General features: G+C 73.1%; 1 protein-coding gene across 1 annotated transcript; it reads right to left on the bottom strand.

Moving 5' to 3' along the window:
• Window positions 1–38: 38 nt before the first annotated feature.
• On the bottom strand, window positions 39–12,094 carry LOC123357301 (host cell factor 1-like; the record flags this gene model as incomplete). The annotated part of the gene is made up of 8 exons (XM_045000582.1): window positions 11,749–12,094; window positions 11,107–11,309; window positions 7,193–7,341; window positions 5,896–6,056; window positions 4,563–4,771; window positions 3,335–3,419; window positions 3,160–3,266; window positions 39–218 (listed from the first exon to the last, which is right to left on the bottom strand). Coding segments are annotated over exons 1-8 (1,423 nt in total), but the record flags the coding sequence as incomplete, so codon positions are not given.
• Between the last annotated feature and the right edge of the window lie 1,276 nt (window positions 12,095–13,370).

The following is a 13,370-nucleotide window of genomic DNA, read 5'->3' as shown; positions in this document are numbered from 1 at the left end:
CACCCCCGGGGTCCCTGCTCCCCGCCCCCGGCACTCACCCGTCTCCAGGTACCAGAGGTCCTTGCAGCACACCTGGTTGTTCCAGGCCTTGCGGTAGCCGTCGCGCCCGCTCCAGATGTAGAGGCGGGTGTTGATGGAGACGGCGCAGTGCCCCGCCCGCGCCCGCGGGATGTTGTCCTCCAGCGTGTCCATGAGGATCGGCTCCCAGGCCATGGAGTCTGTGGGGAGGGGCCAGGGGGCTGGTTCCAGCAGGGGGGGCACGGGGGCTCCTCTAGCCAGGCTGAGGCAGCCAGCGTGTTGGTGCGGGAAGGGGAGCTGGGGGGCTCTGGGGGGGACCCGGGGGGGTCCCTTACCCAGGTTGAGGCAGCCAGCGTGTTGGTGCGGGAAGGGGAGCTGGGGGGCTCTGGGGGGGCACGGGGGGGTCCCTTACCCAGGTTGAGGCAGCCAGCGTGTTGGTGCGGGAAGGGGAGCTGGGGGGCTCTGGGGGGGTCCCTTACCCAGGCTGAGGCAGGCCAGCGTGTTGGTGCGGGAAGGGGAGATGGGGGGCTCTGGGGGGGCCACGGGGGGGTCCCTTACCCAGGTTGAGGCAGGCCAGCGTGTTGGTGCGGGAAGGGGAGCTGGGGGGCTCTGGGGGGGTCCCTTACCCAGGTTGAGGCAGCCAGCGTGTTGGTGCGGGAAGGGGAGCTGGGGGGCTCTGGTGGGGCCACGGGGGGATCCCTTACCCAGGTTGAGGCAGCCAGCGTGTTGGTGCGGGAAGGGGAGCTGGGGGGCTCTGGGGGGGTCCCTTACCCAGGTTGAGGCAGCCAGCGTGTTGGTGCGGGAAGGGGAGCTGGGGGGCTCTGGGGGGGCCACGGGGGGGTCCCTTACCCAGGTTGAGGCAGGCCAGCGTGTTGGTGCGGGAAGGGGAGCTGGGGGGCTCTGGGGGGGTCCCTTACCCAGGTTGAGGCAGCCAGCGTGTTGGTGCGGGAAGGGGAGCTGGGGGGCTCTGGTGGGGCCACGGGGGGTCCCTTACCCAGGTTGAGGCAGCCAGCGTGTTGGTGCGGGAGGGGGAGCGGGGGGGCTCGGGGGGGGTCCCTTACCCAGGTTGAGGCAGCCAGCGTGTTGGTGCGGGAAGGGGAGCTGGGGGGCTCTGGGGGGGCCACGGGGGGGTCCCTTACCCAGGTTGAGGCAGGCCAGCGTGTTGGTGCGGGGAAGGGGAGCTGGGGGGCTCTGGGGGGCCAGTCCCTTACCCAGGTTGAGGCAGGCCAGCGTGTTGGTGCAGGGAAGGGGAGCTGGGGGGCTCTGGGGGGGCCACGGGGGGTCCCTTACCCAGGTTGAGGCAGGCCAGCGTGTTGGTGCGGGAAGGGGAGCTGGGGGCTCTGGGGGGCCACGGGGGGGTCCCTTACCCAGGTTGAGGCAGGCCAGCGTGTTGGAGCGGGAAGGGGAGCTGGGGGGCTCTGGGGGGGCCACGGGGGGGTCCCTTACCCAGGTTGAGGCAGGCCAGCGTGTTGGTGCGGGAAGGGGAGCTGGGGGGCTCTGGGGGGGTCCCTTACCCAGGTTGAGGCAGCCAGCGTGTTGGTGCGGGAAGGGGAGCTGGGGGGCTCTGGGGGGGCCCGGGGGGGTCCCTTACCCAGGTTGAGGCAGCCAGCGTGTTGGTGCGGGGAAGGGGAGCTGGGGGGCTCTGGGGGGGCACGGGGGGCTCCCTTACCCAGGTTGAGGCAGCCAGCGTGTTGGTGCGGGGAAGGGGAGCTGGGGGCTCTGGGGGGCCACGGGGGGGTCCCTTACCCAGGATGAGGCAGGCCAGCGTGTTGGTGCGGAAGGGAGCTGGGGGGCTCTGGGGGGGCCACGGGGGGGTCCCTTAACCAGGTTGAGGCAGCCAGCGTGTTGGTGCGGGAAGGGGAGCTGGGGGGCTCATGGGGGGCCACGGTGGGGTCCCTTACCCAGGTTGAGGCAGGCCAGCGTGTTGGTGCAGGGAAGGGGAGCTGGGGGGCTCTGGGGGGGCCCCGGGGGGGGTCCCTTACCCAGGTTGAGGCAGGCCAGCGTGTTGGTGCGGGAAGGGGAGCTGGGGGGCTCTGGGGGGGTCCCTTACCCAGGTTGAGGCAGCCAGCGTGTTGGTGCGGGAAGGGGAGCTGGGGGGCTCTGGTGGGGCCACGGGGGGTCCCTTACCCAGGTTGAGGCAGCCAGCGTGTTGGTGCGGGGAAGGGGAGCTGGGGGGCTCTGGGAGGGCCACGGGGGGGTCCCTTACCCAGGTTGAGGCAGCCAGCGTGTTGGTGCGGGAAGGGGAGCTGGGGGGCTCTGGGGGGGCCACGGGGGGGTCCCTTACCCAGGTTGAGGCAGGCCAGCGTGTTGGTGCGGGAAGGGGAGCTGGGGGGCTCTGGGGGGGCCAAGGGGGGGTCCCTTACCCAGGTTGAGGCAGGCCAGCGTGTTGGTGCGGGAGGGGGAGCGGGGGGGCTCTGGGGGGCCACTGGGGGTCCCTTAACCAGGTTGAGGCAGCCAGCGTGTTGGTGCGGGAAGGGGAGCTGGGGGGCTCTGGGGGGGCCACGGGGGGGTTCCCTTACCCAGGTTGAGGCAGCCAGCGTGTTGGTGCGGGAAGGGGAGCTGGGGGGCTCTGGGGGGCCACGGGGGGGTCCCTTACCCAGGTTGAGGCAGGCCAGCGTGTTGGTGCGGGGAAGGGGAGCTGGGGGGCTCTGGGGGGGCCACGGGGGGGTCCCTTACCCAGGTTGAGGCAGGCCAGCGTGTTGGTGCGGGAAGGGGAGCTGGGGGGCTCTGGGGGGGACCCTTACCCAGGCCGAGGCAGCCAGCGTGTTGGTGCAGGGAAGGGGAGCAGGGGGGCTCGGGGGGGGCCACGGGGGGGTCCCTAACCCAGGTTGAGGCAGGCAGCGTGGTGGTGCGGGGACGGGGAGCTGGGGGGCTCTGGGGGGCCACGGGGGGGTCCCTTACCCAGGTTGAGGCAGGCCAGCGTGTTGGTGCAGGGAAGGGGAGCTGGGGGGCTCTGGGGGGGCCACGGGGGGGGTCCCTTACCCAGGTTGAGGCAGGCCAGCGTGTTGGTGCGGGAAGGGGAGCTGGGGGGCTCTGGGGGGGTCACGGGGGGGTCCCTTACCCAGGTTGAGGCAGGCCAGCGTGTTGGTGCAGGGAAGGGGAGCTGGGGGGCTCTGGGGGGGCCACGGGGGGGTCCCTTACCCAGGTTGAGGCAGGCCAGCGTGTTGGTGCACTTCCACTCCTTCTCGTGCGTGGCCACTTTGACGTCGTCCATGACGAGGGGCACCCAGCCCCCGAAGACGTACATCCTGGGGGGAGGAGGGGGTCAGAGCTGCGCCACGGGGGGCAGGGGCTCGGGGGGTGGGGGGGGGCTTACTTGTTGCCAATGGTGGTGGCGGAGTGCAGGCTGCGGGGGAGGGGCGCCACGCCGCTCAGGCTGGGCTTGTTCCACGTCAGGGTCTCTGGGGATGAGAACAGACACCCTGAGACCCGCCTGTGCCCCCCCGTGTCCCCCCACGAGCCAGCGGAGACCCCAGCCCCCCAGCCCAGCCCCCCGTGTGCTGGCCCCAGTCCCCCCAGGGAGCCCGCGGAGAACCCAGCCCCCCGTGTCCTGGCTCCAGTCCCCCCAGGGAGCCAGCGGAGACCCCAGCCCCCCAGCCCAGCCCCCCGTGTCCTGGCTCCAGTCCCCCCAGGGAGCCCGCGGAGAACCCAGCCCCCCGTGTCCTGGCTCCAGTCCCCCCAGGGAGCCAGCGGAGACCCCAGCCCCCCAGCCCAGCCCCCCGTGTCCTGGCTCCAGTCCCCCCAGGGAGCCCGCGGAGAACCCAGCCCCCCGTGTCCTGGCTCCAGTCCCCCCAGGGAGCCAGCGGAGAACCCAGCCCCCCAGCCCAGCCCCCCGTGTCCTGGCTCCAGCCCCTCCAGGGAGCCCGCGGAGAACCCAGCCCCCCGTGTCCTGGCTCCAGTCCCCCCAGGGAGCCCGCGGAGAACCCAGCCCCCCGTGTCCTGGCTCCAGTCCCCCCAGGGAGCCAGCGGAGAACCCAGCCCCCGCCCAGCCCCCCGTGTCCTGGCTCCAGTCCCCCCAGGGAGCCCGCGGAGAACCCAGCCCCCCGTGTCCTGGCTCCAGTCCCTCCAGGGAGCCCGCGGAGAACCCAGCGCCCCAGCCCAGCCCCCCGTGTCCTGGCTCCAGTCCCCCCAGGGAGCCCGCGGAGAACCCAGCCCCCCGTGTCCTGGCTCCAGTCCCCCCAGGGAGCCAGCGGAGAACCCAGCCCCCGCCCAGCCCCCCGTGTGCTGGCCCCAGTCCCCCCAGGGAGCCCGCGGAGAACCCAGCCCCCCGTGTCCTGGCTCCAGTCCCCCCAGGGAGCCAGCGGAGAACCCAGCCCCCCAGCCCAGCCCCCCGTGTCCTGGCTCCAGCCCCTCCAGGGAGCCCGCGGAGAACCCAGCCCCCCGTGTCCTGGCTCCAGTCCCCCCAGGGAGCCAGCGGAGAACCCAGCCCCCCGTGTCCTGGCTCCAGCCCCCCAGCCCAGCCCCGCGAGAACCCAGCCCCCCGTGTCCTGGCTCCAGCCCCCCAGCCCAGCCCCGCGAGAACCCAGGCGTCCTGGCGGCCGTACCGATGTCCAGCGTCCAGAGGTCGCCGAGGCGGCAGCCGCTCATGCCCCCGTAGATGACGAGTTTGGATTTCTTGTTGTCCCGCTCGGTGTACACCACGGCGGTGTGGGACTCGCGGGGCGGGGGCAGCACCCCGTACGTGATGGGGATGTCCCAGGCCACCACGCCGGAGCCTGGGCGCAGCTCCAGGATGTACAGGTCATTCAGGTACCTGCGGGGGGACATGGGCTCGTGGGGGGGGGCACAAGTCCCCCCATCCCCAGGGATCCGGGACAGAGCAGTGACCTGCACTTCCACCTTGCACAGCTAGAGGGCAGCCTCTCCCCACAGCCAGGCACAGAACCCAGGCGTCCTGGCTGGGGGAGGGCACTCTAACCCACCGACACCTCCCCACTCCCACCCCGAGAGAACCCAGGCGTCCTGGCTGGGGGAGGGCACTCTAACCCACCGACACCTCCCCACTCCCACCCCGAGAGAACCCAGGCGTCCTGGCTGGGGGAGGGCACTCTAACCCACCGACACCTCCCCACTCCCACCCCGAGAGAACCCAGGCGTCCTGGCTGGGGGAGGGCACTCTAACCCACCGACACCTCCCCACTCCCACCCCGAGAGAACCCAGGCGTCCTGGCTGGGGGAGGGCACTCTAACCCACCGACACCCCACCACTCCCACCCCGAGAGAACCCAGGCGTCCTGGCTGGGGGAGGGCACTCTAACCCACCCGACACCTCCCCACTCCCACCCCGAGAGAACCCAGGCGTCCTGGCTGGGGGAGGGCACTCTAACCCACCCGACACCTCCCCACTCCCACCCGGAGAGAACCCAGGCGTCCTGGCTGGGGGAGGGCACTCTAACCCACCCGACACCTCCCCACTCCCACCCCGAGAGAACCCAGGCGTCCTGGCTGGGGGAGGGCACTCTAACCCACCCGACTCCTCCCCACTCCCACCCCGAGAGAACCCAGGCGTCCTGGCTGGGGGAGGGCACTCTAACCCACCCGACACCTCCCCACTCCCACCCGGAGAGAACCCAGGCGTCCTGGCTGGGGGAGGGCACTCTAACCCACCCGACACCTCCCCACTCCCACCCCGAGAGAACCCAGGCGTCCTGGCTGGGGGAGGGCACTCTAACCCACCCGACTCCTCCCCACTCCCACCCCGAGAGAACCCAGGCGTCCTGGCTGGGGGAGGGCACTCTAACCCACCCGACACCTCCCCACTCCCACCCCGAGAGAACCCAGGCGTCCTGGCTGGGGGAGGGCACTCTAACCCACCCGACACCTCCCCACTCCCACCCCGAGCCGGGAGAGAACCCAGGCGTCCTGGCGATCGCTCACCTGGGAATGTTGTTCTTGGGGTCCTCGCTGTCGTTTGCCAGCCCCCCAAACAGGTAGCACTTGTTGCCCACAAGCGAGAAGCTGTGGCCCAGGCGGGGGCAGGGGGGCGGCCCGTTCTTGGGGGTCTTGGCCTTGAGTCTCTTCCACTCCCAGCGGCTGGCCTGCAAGGGGGGTTCATTGCAATGCAGCCCCACTGCCCCCCACTCCTGCCCCCAGTCCCCTCCCAGAGCTGGGGATAGAACCCCGGCGTCCGGGCCCCCAGCCCCCACTGCTCTAACCACCAGCCCCCAGTCCCCTGCCAGGGCCAGGGCAGAACCCCGGCGTCCGGGCCCCCAGCCCCCACTGCTCTAACCACCAGCCCCCAGTCCCCTGCCAGGGCCAGGGCAGAACCCCGGCGTCCGGGCCCCCAGCCCCCACTGCTCTAACCACCAGCCCCCAGTCCCCTGCCAGGGCCAGGGCAGAACCCCGGCGTCCGGGCCCCCAGCCCCCACTGCTCTAACCACCAGCCCCCAGTCCCCTGCCAGGGCCAGGGCAGAACCCCGGCGTCCGGGCCCCCAGCCCCCACTGCTCTAACCACCAGCCCCCAGTCCCCTGCCAGGGCCAGGGCAGAACCCCGGCGTCCGGGCCCCCAGCCCCCACTGCTCTAACCACCAGCCCCCAGTCTCCTGCCAGGGCCAGGGCAGAACCCCGGCGTCCGGGCCCCCAGCCCCCACTGCTCTAACCACCAGCCCCCAGTCCCCTGCCAGGGCCAGGGCAGAACCCCGGCGTCCGGGCCCCCAGCCCCCACTGCTCTAACCACCAGCCCCCAGTCCCCTGCCAGGGCCAGGGCAGAACCCCGGCGTCCGGGCCCCCAGCCCCCACTGCTCTAACCACCAGCCCCCAGTCCCCTGCCAGGGCCAGGGCAGAACCCCGGCGTCCGGGCCCCCAGCCCCCACTGCTCTAACCACCAGCCCCCAGTCCCCTGCCAGGGCCAGGGCAGAACCCCGGCGTCCGGGCCCCCAGCCCCCACTGCTCTAACCACCAGCCCCCAGTCCCCTGCCAGGGCCAGGGCAGAACCCCGGCGTCCGGGCCCCCAGCCCCCACTGCTCTAACCACCAGCCCCCAGTCCCCTGCCAGGGCCAGGGCAGAACGCCGGCGTCCGGGCCCCCAGCCCCCACTGCTCTAACCACCAGCCCCCAGTCCCCTGCCAGGGCCAGGGCAGAACCCCGGCGTCCGGGCCCCCAGCCCCCACTGCTCTAACCACCAGACCCCAGTCCCCTGCCAGGGCCAGGGCAGAACCCCGGCGTCCGGGCCCTACCTGCAGCTCGTAGAGGTCGCTGCTGTACTTGCCGTACTCCACCATGCCCCCGAAGACCAGCAGCCGGGTGCCGTCGCACACGAAGCCGTAGGCGGCGCAGCCGGGAGGGATGTCGCCCCGCACGGCCGGGATGAACCACTGGTTGGTGGCTGAAGGGGGCAAGTGGGGCATGAGTGGCGGGTCGGGGGTCCAGGCCTGGACAGAAAGTCCAGCCTGCAGGTTGCCCCCATTGGCCAGGGCTGCCCTCTGCCCCCTCCACAGCCCCCCCCCGCAGCCCCGCAAGGTGCAGAACAAACACCTGCACCTGAACCCAGGGGTCCAGAACGGGGCGGGGAGGGGCGAACCCAGGTGTCCGGAGGGCACAGCTCAGAGCGGGGAGGGGTGAACCCAGGCGTCCGGGAACGGGGGAGGGCAGAGCTCAGAGCAGGGAGGGGTGAACCCAGGCGTCCGGGGAACGGGGGAGGGCAGAGCTCAGAGCGGGGAGGGGCGAACCCAGGCGTCCGGGAACGGGGGGGGGGAGGGGGGGCAGAGCTGAGAGCGGGGAGGGGCGAACCCAGGCAGCCGGGAACGGGGGGAGGGCAGTGCTCAGAGCGGGGAGGGGCGAAACCCAGGCGTCCGGGAACGGGGGGGGGGAGGCAGAGCTGAGAGCAGGGAGGGGCGAACCCAGGCGTCCGGGAACGGGGGGGGGGGGGTGGGGCAGAGCTGAGGGGGGGGCGGGGCGAACCCAGGCGGCCGGGACTGGGGGGGGGGGGGACGCCATGGTGGGGGCGGGGAGGGGCGAACCCAGGTGACCGGGGAACGGGGGAGAGCAGAGCTGAGAGCGGGGAGGGGAGAACCCAGGTGTCCGGGGACCGGGGGGGGGGGGGGGAGAGCTGAGAGCAGGGAGGGGCGAACCCAGGCGTCCGGGAACGGGGCGGGGGGGGGGGAGAGCAGAGAGCGGGGAGGGGCGAACCCAGGCGTCCGGGAACGGGGGGGGGGGGGCAGAGCTGAGAGCAGGGAGGGGCGAACCCAGGCGTCCGGGAACGGGGGGGGGGGGGGAGGCAGAGCTCAGAGCAGGGAGGGGCGAACCCAGGCGTCCGGGAACGGGGGAGGGCAGAGCTGAGAGCGGGGAGGGGCGAACCCAGGTGTCCGGAAACGGGGGGAGGGGGGGCAGAGCTCAGAGCAGGGAGGGGTGAACCCAGGTGTCCGGGGAACGGAGGAGGGCAGAGCTGAGAGCGGGGAGGGGCGAACCCAGGCGTCTGGGAACGGGGGGGGGGAGGCAGAGCTGAGAGCGGGGAGGGGCGAACCCAGGCGTCCGGGAACGGGGGAGGGCAGAGCTCAGAGCGGGGAGGGGCGAACCCAGGCGTCCGGGAACGGGGGAGGGCAGAGCTCAGAGCGGGGAGGGGCGAACCCAGGCATCCGGGCACGGGGGGAGAGCAGAGCTCAGAGCGGGGAGGGGCGAACCCAGGCGTCCGGGAACGGGGGGGGGGGGGGGTGAGGCAGAGCTGAGAGCGGGGAGGGGCGAACCCAGGCGTCCGGGACTGGGGGGGGGAGGCAGAGCTGAGAGCGGGGAGGGGCGAACCCAGGCGTCCGGGAACGGGGGGGGGGGAGAGAGCTGAGAGCGGGGAGGGGCGAACCCAGGCGTCCGGGAACGGGGGGGGGGAGAGAGCTGAGAGTGGGGAGGGGCGAACCCAGGTGTCCGGGAACAGGGGGGGGGAGGCAGAGCTGAGAGCGGGGAGGGGCGAACCCAGGCGTCCGGGAACGGGGGGAGGGGGGCAGAGCTCAGAGCAGGGAGGGGTGAACCCAGGCGTCCGGGAACGGGGGAGGCAGAGCTCAGAGCGGGGAGGGGCGAACCCAGGCGTCCGGGAACGGGGGAGGGCAGAGCTGAGAGCGGGGAGGGGCGAACCCAGGCGTCCGGGACGGGGGGGGGGGGGGGAGGCAGAGCTGAGCGCGGGGCGGGGCGAACCCAGGCGTCCGGGAACGGGGGGGGGGGGGAGGCAGAGCTGAGAGCGGGGAGGGGCGAACCCAGGCGTCCGGGGCAGGCTGACATTGGGGTGACCCCGTCGCACTGGACACTGCAGAGCGACAAGGAGGAGCAGCCCGAACGCGTCATCATCGCCCCTGAATCCCAGACAAGGAAACTGAGGCAGGGAAGGGACTTAGCCATGGTCACACAGGGAGCCTGCGGCAGAGAACCCAGGAGTCCTGGCCCCCCCCCCAGCCCTACCCACAACCCTCTGCTCCCCACCCCCCACCTGGGCTGTGGGCAAACGAGCCACCTCGCAAGCAGCTTCCTGACCAAGACTCTAGACACCCCCACAAGAGTGTGACGGGGGGGGGGGGGGGCGGACTCCTGGGTTCTCTCCTGGCTCTGGGAGGGGACCTGGGGCTACGGTTAGAGCCCGGACTCCTGGGTTCTCTCCTGGCTCTGGGAAGGGACCTGGGGCTACGGTTAGAGCCCGGACTCCTGGGTTCTCTCCTGGCTCTGGGAAGGGACCTGGGGCTACGGTTAGAGCCCGGACTCCTGGGTTCTCTCAGAGATTAACACAACGAGGAGCTGGGGTGTGGGGGGGGGGGGGGCTGACACCCCACTCGGAAAGCCCCTTAGTAAAAACGTGGGGGGATGGATGGACAGCAGACCCCTCCCCCACCAACCCAGGACCCCCCCCGGACCCTCCCCCGCTTGCCACAATCCCCAGACCTCTGAGGCACCTGGTGCTCCCCCCACCGGTGCCTGTGGCTGGCGCAGGGACGGCATTTCCCTCACTCCCCCGGGGGCCAAGCCCCCTCTGCCCCCCCGCCCACGGGCAGGCTCCCCCCCCCGCACCCTCCTCCCCCCCGCCCACGGGCAGGCTCCCCCCCCGCGCCCTCCTCCCCCCCCGCCCACGGGCAGGCTCCCCCCCCCCGAGCCCTCGTCCCCACCCGCCCACGGGCAGGCTCCCCCGCCGCGCCCACGGGCAGGGTCCCCCCCCCGCACCCACGGGCAGGCTCCCCCCCCGCGCCCTCCTCCCCCCCCCGCACCCACGGGCAGGCTCCCCCCCCCGCCCACGGGCAGGCCCCCCCCCGCGCCCTCCTCCCCCCCCGCACCCCCGGGCAGGCTCCCCCCCCCCGCCCCCGGGCAGACTCCCCCCCCCGCGCCCTCCTCCCCCCCCCGCACCCACGGGCAGGCTCCCCCCCCGCGCCCTCCGCCCCCCCCCGCCCACGGGCAGGCTCCCCCCCCCCGCCCACGGGCAGGCCAGGGTTAAAGCAGCCACCGCGGCAGCATTTGAAAGTTGAATTTGGCAGAGGAGGGTTTTGCCGCCAAGTGTCGGGCCGGGGGGGGGCGGGGGGGGGAGCAGCCAGCTGATGGCTGGGGGGAGGGGTGACCCTGTCTCCCATGCCCCCCCCAACAGCCACCACATGCCGGGGGGGGCAGTGTCCTCAGGGCCCCCCCTCCCCCGTGTAACAGAGACAGAAGCAGCCAGAGAACGGCCCGGGGCCGGGCCGGGGGGTGACCCGCACGGAGGCGGGGCCCGGGGCCGGGCCGGGGGGTGACCCGCACGGAGGCGGGGCCCGGGGCCGGGGCCGGGGGGTGACCCGCACGGAGGCGGGGCCCGGGGCCGGGGCCGGGGGGTGACCCGCACGGAGGAGGGGCCCGGGGCCGGGCCGGGGGGTGACCCGCACGGAGGAGGGGCCCGGGGCCGGGGCCGGGGGGTGACCCGCACGGAGGAGGGGCCCGGGGCCGGGCCGGGGGGTGACCCGCACGGAGGCGGGGCCCGGGGCCGGGCCGGGGGGTGACCCGCACGGAGGAGGGGCCCGGGGCCGGGCCGGGGGGTGACCCGCACGGAGGCGGGGCCCGGGGCCGGGGGGTGACCCGCACGGAGGCGGGGCCCGGGGCCGGGCCGGGGGGTGACCCGCACGGAGGCGGGGCCCGGGCCCCCCAGGGCCCCCCCCACCTGTGTTGTAGACGTGCAGCTCGTCGACGATGCCCTCGTTCCCGCCCCCGAAGACGACGATCAGCTCCTTGATGGCCACGGCGCGGTGCCCGTGGCGGGGCCGGGGCACGGGGCCCGACCAGCCCACCACCCGCTTCCAGCGGGGCTGCAGGAGCGCGGGGCCGCCGGGGGCCGGGGCCGCTGCCATGGCCCCTCTCGCTGTCCTACAAGGGGGGGGAGGGGGAGGGGGTTATTCCGGAGAGCCCCCTGCCCCCACCCCCTGGGGCAAATACACGCCCCTCCCCCACCCTGCCGGGGCAGATGACCCCTCCCCCACCCCGGGGCTGGGGGCCGAGGCCGCCCCTCCCCCGCCCTGGGGGCAAGTTGCCCCTCCCCCACCCCGGGGCTGGGGGCCGATGCCGCCCCTCCCCCGCCCCCAGGCTGGGGCCGTTGCCCCTCCCCCGCTCCCAGACGGGGCAGGGCCCCCCCCGGTCAAAGCCCGGCCCTGGGAGCCGCCATCTTGCGCCGCCGGGGGAAAATGGCGGCCGCGCAGAACGAGCCGCCGCCTCCCCCCGGCGGCCCCGGCCCCGCGCGCGCCGCCCCCCGGCGCAGCCCGGCCCCGCGGCGCAGCCCGGCCCCGGCCCCGGCCCCGCTGTACGGCACCGGAGCGGGGCGGGAAGCGGCTGCTGGACGCCAGGCGCCTTCACGCCGCCCTGGGAGCCGCCATCTTGCGCCTGCTGTGTGCGGGGAGCCGCTCTTCCTTCCTCCTGCCCGGCTCGGCCGCGGCCGGGGGCGGGGCGCGCCGTACGGACTCCTCCCACTGGGCGCCGCCATCTTGGGGGCGGGCGCCCTGGGCGCCGCCATCTTGGGCGGCGGGACAGCCCCTCCCCCAACGGGGATGGGGTAAAAATAACCCGAGCCCCTCCCCCCACGGCTAGGGGGACCCCCCCCAAAAACATACAACGCTGTACGGCACGGATGGGCGCCGCCATCGTGGGAGGAAGGAAAGGAAACGCCCCCCCCACGGCTAAGGGGACCCCACCCCCACAATACAAGGTTGTACCACAGGCTGGGGCAGGAAGCCCCCTCCCCCGAGTGCCTGTTTCCCTCCAGCTAGAGGGGAGCCCCCCTCCCAAACATCAAAGGGAGTACGACCATCTGGGCACCAGTGTCGCCATCTTGGCTGCCAGAAAACCCCTCCCCCATTTCTGAACCCCCAGTTCCTAGCTGTTCCCCCACGGTACAATGCTACGGCCCAGCCGCTCTCACGCGGGAGCCCAGTGCCGCGAGCAGCTTTCCAGAGTTACTAGTCAGGCTGCCCTTCCACGCTGTGGGGCCTGGGCCCCGTCCGAGCCCCCCCTCTGGTGTGGGCCCCGGGGAATGGCCCTGCTAGCCAGCCCAGCCTTTCCTATGCAGAACAGTGGTGATACAGGGGGGGCGTGAAGTTTTATAGCGGGGGGGGGTGGCACAGAGCCCCTGCCATACACTGATCTCTGCTTGACATGAGGGTGGCCATCTTGGACAGAAAAACCCTTCGTTATTTTAAAGCACATCTTCCCCCGGCTGAACTCCCCCGCCCCCACTCGGTCCCTGACGGGATTCCCCTGGAAGATGAGGACACAAACGCCCCCCAACGCTAAAGGCCCAAAGTTTAGCTCAGCTTGACATGAGCGCAACCATCTTGGCCAGGAAGCCCCCCACCCCCACCCCACCATGCCCCGGTGGTGGACAGGGAACCCCAGCATGAAACATGAGGCTGGAAGCCAGGCCCTGCTTGGCACAGCTGCCATCTCGGATGGAAGGAGACGCCCCCACCCCTTGGCCTCTTTATTTCAAGAACCCAGAGCCCCCTCTGTCAAGCCCTGCTTCGTGCCTCAGTTTCCCCCTCCCCAGCTAAAGGGGACCCCCACCCCAAAATGCCAGGCTGCCCCGTCAGCCTGACGTGATGGGGAAACCAACCCCCTCCCATGTGTCCCGCCCGGGCCCGCAGCTGAGCCCCGCCCCCCACGTTCCCGCGTTGGGGGGCTCTGCCTGCCCAACCACCGCCGCAGGAAGCCGCACAGGGGCGCCGCCATCTTGGTTCCTAAGACTCCGCCCTGCCCCCTCCGGCTCTGCGCTTCCCACAAGGTCAGAATTACCCCGGCCGCTCTCCGCGCGGGGCGGGGCGGGGCGGGGCGGGGCGGGGCCTGCCTCCCCCCACACCAGCCCCGCTGTACGGCAGACTCCCTCGGCCCTGGGCGCCGCCATCTTGGCTCCGCCCTCCCTAGGGGCCGCCATCTTGGCGC

The sequence above is a fragment of the Mauremys mutica genome, unplaced genomic scaffold, assembly GCF_020497125.1.
Source record: "Mauremys mutica isolate MM-2020 ecotype Southern unplaced genomic scaffold, ASM2049712v1 000503F_np12_obj, whole genome shotgun sequence".
NCBI classification, from domain to species: Eukaryota; Metazoa; Chordata; order Testudines; family Geoemydidae; genus Mauremys; species Mauremys mutica.
The sequence above is the reverse complement of the archived record's forward strand: the minus strand, read 5'-3'. Positions and strand labels throughout refer to the sequence as shown.